The sequence below is a fragment of the Mytilus edulis genome, chromosome 7, assembly GCF_963676685.1.
Source record: "Mytilus edulis chromosome 7, xbMytEdul2.2, whole genome shotgun sequence".
In the NCBI taxonomy this organism is placed as follows: Eukaryota; Metazoa; Mollusca; class Bivalvia; order Mytilida; family Mytilidae; genus Mytilus; species Mytilus edulis.
This window is the reverse complement of record NC_092350.1, coordinates 63243958-63253064: the sequence shown is the minus strand read 5'-3', so window position 1 is coordinate 63253064 and position 9107 is coordinate 63243958. Positions and strand designations below refer to the sequence as shown.

Below are 9107 nucleotides of genomic sequence, written 5' to 3'. Positions count from 1 at the left end.
GGGATATGCAATTTATAAGATAGCTACAGTTGGACATTTAACTACATCAAAACCAAATACACCAAGCAAATTGTGACTAATGCTAATTGGACGAGTATCTTTTTATTTCTAATTTGTAGTCAGTTTACTAAACGACGGTTCCCTAAATAGGAAAGTTTTGATAAGTATAATTATCACAGTAACATTCCAGTCTCCTAGTACATATTTGTTTAAGTCCTAAAACTCTTGTTCTTCTGGCGAAAATTCCAACCATAATGAAATAAGGAGGTGCGGTAAAATTGCGAATTAATCAACTTTCTACCAAATACAAAATGACGGAAATGTTAGCCTGCTTACATTGCTACTTCATTTTATATCTCAAAATTACCATTCCATTATATGAACTGCATATTCAAAAATATGTTTTGTCACCAATATCCTAATAGAGCACGTATCATCATACTGTTTCAATCGTGTCCGTTCTACCGTCAATCGCGCACTTGGTGTATATATGTAGGGTTTATACGGCTTATTATTAAGGACTGAGTGCTGTCTTTTTGCTTCAGGTTTAAATTATGTACCTGGTGTTACCAAACATGTACTCATATTAAAGGTGCGCATTTCGTCTGGGTCTCCTTTATTTTTTTGTTCATGACAGGTTGCTGGATTAGACGTTTTGATAAAATATAAAAGGCACGCAGACTCCGGCTAACATCTCCTACATGTGGAATTTCAAGCTGAACCTTTTATATTTCGCATTTGCAGTTTGTTTTACTTAAAGAATGCATGTATGATCTCGAGATTTGTTTCGTAAATAATTTTCAACAAATGACACTGTTGAACTTAGTGAAATTTGGCATACAATTTGCACTGTTTGTCCGACTTACCGAGCTTGTATTTTATTGTCCCGAACATGCATGAACTATTTGCCACTGAACGTAAAACAACCATCAAAAACCGAGCAATTATAAAACTGTTTACTGAATCATATAAGTACTATATTTCTGCATGGATGAAGCAACGACACCACCATTGCCTTAAATGATGGAGTAAAAAAAATGTTCATGTTATTTTCACGTGAACTTTGCCAAAATATGAAGGTATTTTTCATGATTTTAATTAAATTTTAGAAAAAAGATACTATTTTAATAATGTTATTTTTAAAAATAACGTGCATTTAACGTGTACCAAATTCCGGTGATTTATGCATGAACCATTATCATAAGTTTCACGTGTAACCAACCAGTATAAGCAAGTTTCAAGTATTTCAAATGACAATTTACACTCAGACTATAGCCACACAGTAGGACAGTAAATGAACAAAAGACAAGTAAATCAGAAACATGCATGGATCACGCAAAAACATGCAGGGGCGACACCGGAGTAATGGGAGTTTGCTTCTTGCAAGACATTCGCCGTGAAAACAATTTGATATTAAGACAAACCTTTGTTTCAACTTTGTTTTAAAATTTCTAACATAAGGCTGTTACGGCCCAGGTCAATGTTCTTAAGCATCACATATTTTTCTTTCATTTTATTGTTAGCTTTCTTAAATAAATATTCACATATTATAGACTATATTTTTTATAATTTCTTTTTTGTTCAATTTCAGTTGAACACTATTTCTGATTTCTTTTTTATAAATTTTAAATGTCTTTTTCTTTTTCTTCATCTTTTTGAAACCCTGGTTTTGTATTACCACTGACCAGTTCAGTAAAGAAACAGCTGCTTCATGTTTGCATAAATGTGTTTGTAACCAATCTATAGCTAACATGCTATTATTTCCATATTTTTTATTCCGTGTCTATAGATAGTCTCGATCGGGGAGACACGATTTATTTTGTCTGTTGGTTGCTTGGCTAGCGTAAACTAATCGATTTACCTCGAGGTCATACTTTGAAGTTAGATGGGGATTGTTTTTAAATAAATGCTTTAATTTTAGTAATACTTACTTAATGATACTTAATGATGTTTTCCGGTACAGGATCCTCGCGGTTCCTCTTCACCAGACTCATATAATTGAATATTGTCTCCATTATTTCTGATGCTGCTTCCGGTTAATTCAGCTCGATAATCAGAATAATAGATTTCTTCGTACTCCCAGTATCTATCTAGTCTATTTTTGAATGAGTTTATAGATGGCGCTTTAGTTACTTTATCTGGTAACTTGTTCCATAATTTGGCTATTCTTACAGAAAAACTGTTTTTCCTCAGACTTGTTTTGAATCGTTGGTGAATGATTTTATTACTGTTTACTCTTGTGCTATGTCTATTATCAGTGCTTGAAATTAATTTAAGGAATGAACTTGTTTCTGGATCGTAATTACCATTTAGTATCTTATATGTCTCAATCATGTCCCCTCGGACCCTTCTATATGACAATGTTGGCAGCTTGAGTTTTTTCAGTCTTTCCGGGTAGCTCAGTTTATTGAATCCTGGTATCTGTCGTGTTGCCCTTTTTTGTACATTTTCGATTTTGTCGATGGATTTCTTTTTAAAAGGTGACCATACAGAGCTAGCATAGTCTAAGTGTGTTCGCACTAATGTTTTGTATAGAGGTATGAAGATTTTTTCGTTTAAGTTTTTAAATGTCCTTTTAATTGCGGCAAAAGTTGAATTAGCTTTGTTCACTTTTTCGCATATGTGTCTTTCAAAGGTTAGATCTTCATCAATTACTACTCCAATATCTTTCTCTTCTTGACATTTACTTATATCATGACCTAATAGTTTGTAACTTGTCTTTTCTTCCCTTACCCCTCTACTTATATTTATGTGTTTGCATTTTTCTGGATGGAACTTCAACAGCCATGTATCACTCCATTTCTCGAGATTTTTTAGATCATCTTGCAATATAGTTTGATCTGTTTTGCTTTCAATAATTCTGAAGATTTTTGTGTCATCCGCGAATAAGTAGGCATCTGATGTCACGCAATCTGGCAAATCATTTATATATAGAACAAATAACAGGGGACCTAATACTGAGCCTTGTGGAATTCCTGATGTTACATCTTTCCACTCTGATGTTTCCCCATTAACTGAAACTCGTTGTTTTCTATACGCTAGAAAATCTGTTATCCACTCTAGGAATGGATTAGTTATCCCAAAATTTTCGATTTTCTTAACGAGTCGTCTATGGGGTACCGTATCAAAGGCTTTCATGAAGTCTGTATATATGCAGTCAATCTCATAACCATTGTCTATAGCTTCTGTCCATTTATCTATTACCTCTAATAGTTGTAGTGATGTCGATCTCCCAGAGATAAATCCGTATTGTTTGTTTGAAAATAGTTTATTTTCTTTCATGTAATTAATTATATGTTCTCTTATTATTTTCTCCATTATTTTACAGACGACTGATGTGAGACTTACTGGTCTATAATTTTTAGCTTGTGATTTATTCCCTTTTTTGAATATTGCACTCACTAGGGCGCTTTTCCAATCCTTTGGAACTACTTTTTGTGTTAAAGATTGGTTAAAAATGATGCCAAGTGGTTCAGCTATACCTTCTTTGACTTCAAACAGCAGTCTTGGGTGTAAATTATCAGGGCCGGGTGATTTATCCGTTTTTATTTTTTGTAGGTGTTTCAAAACCAAATCAGTGCCAATATTTAATTCCTCTTTTTTTTATCTAATGGAATATGCTTAGGCTCTGGAATATTGCCTTGTGGTTCATTAGTGAATACGCTTGTAAAATATTCTGATAGTATCTCGGCCTTTTGTTTATTGTCATCTGTTTTTTTCGGATTTTACATCTTCTGTATCTACATGTAGGTCCCCTATACCTTCCTTGGTCTTTGATTTGGATTTTATGTAGCTCCATATAGCCTTTGGGTTTCTTTTGGCATTTTCAGATAATCCTTTTTCGAATAATTTCTTTTGTTTATTGACTGATGTTTTGGCCTGGTTTCTGACTTTATTGTATTCAGCTCTTGTTTCTGGATCTTGTTTAGTTATAATTTTTTTGGATAGAATATTTTTCCTTCTAATTAACTCTCTCGTCTTTTTATCTATGGGGAATACATTTCTCTTTTTTCCTATTTGTGTCATAGTTTTTGTTGGTACAAATCTGCTCTCTAATTCTTTTAAAATGGTTAAAAAATAATTCCAATTTTTATCAATGGAATTTTCCGCATTAAGCTTAATATGCCAGTCTATTTTATTCAGCTCTTGAATAAATTCTTTGTAATTTCCATGATTGTACAGATTAGCTATTTTCGGTGCTCTTTTTATATTTACATAACAGTTAAAATCAAAGGATAGGACGCAGTGGTCACCTTTTCCAAGCGGGCTCATATATTCTAGGTTTGAAATCATCTCTTCTTCATTTGTGATTAGTAAGTCAAGTGTATGGGGTGTGTCAGCTCCTCTCCATCTTGTTGGTTTTGTTGTGTGTTGGTACAGAAAATTATCTTGTAGTGCTTCCAGAAATTTATTTTCAGTGCTGTTTGGTCTATCCCCCTTTGTGTTCCATGTTATCCAGTTTATTTCAGGATAATCAAAATCTCCCATGATGAGTATGTGTGAGTACCCCATATCTGTTGCTTCTGACATTAGGTCTACTAGCTTATCATTGTATTCCTTGGAACTGTTGGATGGGGTTCTATATATCAGACCCACAAGGAGTTTGTCATTTTGATTAAGTTTTACTTTTATAGATAAATTTTCCTGAAACTCTGTCTTCATTGTAATTCCTGTAGCTTCTAGGTTGGAGTCTACATACATTAAAAGGCCTCGTCCTTCATCTGACTTTATGTTTTTCTCAGACATTTTGTAATTTCCTACCTCTGGTATTGAATATTCCGCTGTTGATGGTTTATATCTATTAGCTTTCGGTTTTACTTCTGTTATCCCAATGATATTTGGTTTGTTGTCTCTTGTACGAACGATCAATTCTGACATTTTGTTGAATAGCTGATCTGCATTTGTATAAAAACAGTTCAATTTTGGTAGAACTGTAAAGTTATTTACATTGCCGTTAAAAACCTTTCCCTTCTTTTGTACATTTATATTTACATTTTTTGTGTCTCTTTTCACCTTTTTATTTTTACTACTTTCCTCGCCCATGGCGGTCCTCGCACTTTGAACAGGAAGTCCCCCGAGTTGTTTTCTTGAAGTTTTTTTGCCTCAGCCCACAGTCTTTTTTCTTCTTCTCTCTCACTTTTAGTAAGGTCATTGCTTACATTTACTTTTTGGTATTTGGGATATGATCTAATATAATGCATGTTTCTAAATAGGGTTAGTTTTGAGTCTATGCTCTTCAAATGGACTAATAGAGGTCTGTTTGTTTTTTCTTTATCATATTTCCCTAGTCTTTGTGTTTTTCTGATGTTTTCAATATCCAATGTTATCTTGGCATCTTTAAAGAGTTGGACTATATTCTCTACATCATGTTCTATTCGTTCTTGTTTATTTTCCGACTCATTTTCTGTTATCCCAAATATGATCAGATTATTTTCCCTTGTTTTTCTCTCATTTATTTCCTCTAGTACTGTGGTTACTGTTCCTTGATTTGGTAGCACTCCACCTTCAATATCCTCGGATACAACATTAGCTACTGCCCCTCCATTTAATGCTTCTTCTTTAGCTATTTCTCTTACTCTTTCCTCGTCACATTTGTGTTTTATAATCTCCTGGCTAACTATATCTCTTACTTCTTCTTTATCACATTTCTTTTCTATGGCGATTTCTATGTCATTTATTCTTTGCTCGTAGTTGTCCATGATCTCTCGGCATCTCTCTTCGATTTTCAGATCAGTAACTATGTGTTCTCCAACTACTTGTCTACATGGGGCGCAGAACCACATTGTGTCTGAGTTACTTAATATTTCATATTCAGTTTTTGATTTATTTAAGCACTTTATGCAAAAATGTTCTTTACATCTTTGACATTCAAGGAGTTTAGCGTCTTCATTTTTATATATCTTTTGGCATATTTGGCATTCCCATGGGTCTTCCTTTTTTTGATCGCTTGCTGCATTTGAAGTAGATTTATTCCTTCTTGTTGCCATATCTACTACTATAGTTAATTTATTTATTTTTATATAGGGCTTCCCTAAATGAAAATATATTAATTTATTTATTTTATTTCATATAATAGAGCTTCTCTATTGTTAAAATAAGAAATGAGTTAATATTTTTATCTAGTATTTTAAAATTTAGGGCTTCCCTCAAAATAAAATTTCTCTAGATAATATTATTTATCTTCCTGATATTAGATAGAGCTTCTCTATCTATAATTTTTTTTTCTAAGCTTGTTGTCCCTTTATTCTGCTCTTTCCTATGTCCTATATTAGGGCTTCCCTAATAGAATTGATCGTTAAGTTGTAATCTCCTTTCTATTTATCTGGACGAATAGGGCTTCCCTATTCGAACTAAATAAGTATGAAGTATGTTAATGCTAGATAGAGCTTCTCTATCTATTCTAGGCCCCCTATTATTTGTTCTATACTTAGTTATGCTAGCTATCTCTGTATGGTCTTTTATGTTGTTAATTCCTAGAAAAAACAGGGCTTCCCTACTTTTCTAATATTTTATTCAATTTTTAAATAACTTTTTATTCTATGATATAATAGGGCTTCCCTATTCTTTTTATTAGTTGAGTGATGTTGTTGATTTTCCTCTTTGCTTTATAATTAAGGCTTCCTTAATTATATTGCGCAGATTACTTCGGATCTAGTATGTTAAACAAGGCTTCCTTATTTAACTGTTCTTCTTGTCTTTATTGTCTATTTTGCTGACTATTTAATTAACATCCTTGCTCTGACAGTTCAAGTGCCAAATCTATGAATTTCAGCATCCACAATTTATTTACAGCTCTTATGGGATGTACTCCGTCCGATGTTAGGTTGAAATTCTTTCTATATTTAACTTTAGTGTCTCTTTTTGTCTTGTTTGAAAGGATAAAATCTTGAGAAATTCTCTGATGTATTTATGATGGCTTGGTTTGAAGCGAGAACAGACGAATTATGCGGACTAGTCCTTAAATTAAAGGATGCGAAAAGATATATTAATGTAACTTTTTCAAAGTTCAAGTTGATCAATTATTGATTTAAGTTAATAAATCAAATTTATTTTCTAGAGGAATAAATCAAACCAGGAACATATATATATGATATCGTTAGGTATACTGTTCCCAAATTGAATAGTATACAAATCCTAGTTCTTATATTATAGTAATAATTATTCATCGGCGAAAAGGATAGTATCTTTATTGTGTTGGAAGAATCGTAAAAGTGTTTTATTTTCTAAATTCTATTTATTTACTCGAACATCGTAGAGTTTAAAATTCTTTTTTTTTACCATATTGGACTTCATGTTGTGTATTGAATTGAAACACGAACGCGGACCTCGATGAGAACACCTGGATTGAAAGTTTGCAAATATTCCGACCAATGAAATTCATTTTACTATGTAACGCAAACTTCAACGAAAGCACCTAGATTAAATATTGTGTATTGAATTGAAACATGAACGCGAACCTCGATGAGAACACCTGGATTGAAAGTTTGCAAACGTTCCAACCAATGAAATTCAGTTTGATATGTAACGCGAACTTCAACGAAAGCACCTAGATGAAATATTTTATGTATACGACAATTAGTTTTTATTAAGACATTACCGCTCAAATATATCTTTAAAACTTGGTAATCACACATTAGAAATAGTTAAAGAAATTAAATTTTTAGGATTAATTTTTGACAGAAATTTAACTTGGCAAAAACATATCCAAAGTTTACAAACAAAGTGTCTAAAAGTTATTAACTGTATGAGAGTTCTTACAGGAACAAGATGGGGCGCAACCAGCAATACCCTTAGAACTATTTATATTTCCTTGATTAGATCAAAACTTGATTATGGATGTGAAATTTATAATTCAGCTTCTTTTAGTACTAAAAAATGTCTAGATAAAATTCAAAATCAGGCATTACGTATATGTACTGGTTCAATGAGATCAGCTTCCTTGAAAGCTTTGCAAGTTGAAATGGGAGATCCACCTTTAGAAATAAGAAGACAAAGTCTAATAGCAAAAGCTTTTTTTAAATATGACCAGTTTTGATAACTCACACCCGGCTAAAGCCGCGGTAAATGACACTTTCATTTTTGATTATTACTCCAAAAACGTTAAACGAAAACCGTTTTCAATAACAGCAAGAAATTTTCTAGCTCAAAACAAATTTTCTACTGAATATATTTATAGATATTCAGAATGTCCATGTCCAACATGGCATATCGAAAAATCATTAGTTAAAACACAACTTCAGGATAAAATAAGTAAAAAGGATCTGCCACATTTAATTAAAAGTGAGGCCGAAATATTAATCGACTCAGAATATTCAAAACATTTGCAAATATTTACAGATGGATCTAAAGACCCACATGGTAATACAAGTTGTGCATATGTTGTTCCAGAAGTTAAAATAAAAAAAGGTTTTAAACTACCAAACTATATTTCTATATTTATGTCAGAATTAATGGCAATATTTGTAAGTCTTTTATGGCTAGAAGATTTTAAACCTATTAAAACCGTAATTTTTGTAGATTCTTTGTCAGCTCTTCAAGCCATCAGAGCTCCTATTTTTAAAGTAAAGAATCAAATTTTATACGATATTCATTTAATTTTGACTTCACTTAAAAAGGGTGGATCAGAAATTATATTTGAATGGATACCAAGTCATGTCGGAGTAATGGGCAACGAAAGTGCAGATTTACAAGCCAAAAACGCACTTAATTTAGACAACTGCATAGATTTTATCTTTAAAGAAGACATTAAAACTGTCTGTAAAAAATTTCTGACAAATTCATGGCAAAAAGATTGGGAAACAAACAAAGATAGGTCATTATTTAAAATTATTGATAAAGTAAATTTTCAAATTAATATTCCAAATTTAACAAGAGAGAAAGAAATATTACTCTTCAAATTAAGAACAGGATATATTGGACTAAATAAGCACCTGGATAAAATTGGAGTAGTTACCTCAAATCTATGTATAAACTGCAACCAGATCGAAAGTGTAGAGCATTATATGTTAAATTGTAAATTATTCAATTTAGAAAGGAAAAGTTTATTTGAAAAACTAAAAAAGCTAAATGTTACTGATTTTTCACTTAAAAATTTACTAAAAGGTTAT

The 9107-nt window shown here is 32.1% G+C and overlaps 1 protein-coding gene across 1 annotated transcript; it reads right to left on the bottom strand.

The window, feature by feature from the left end:
• Positions 1–3705: 3705 nt before the first annotated feature.
• On the bottom strand, positions 3706–4878 carry LOC139483313 (uncharacterized). Its single transcript, XM_071267343.1, has one exon. The coding sequence runs from the start codon at positions 4876–4878 to the stop codon at positions 3706–3708; it is 1173 nt and encodes a 390-aa protein (XP_071123444.1).
• Positions 4879–9107: the final 4229 nt, after the last annotated feature.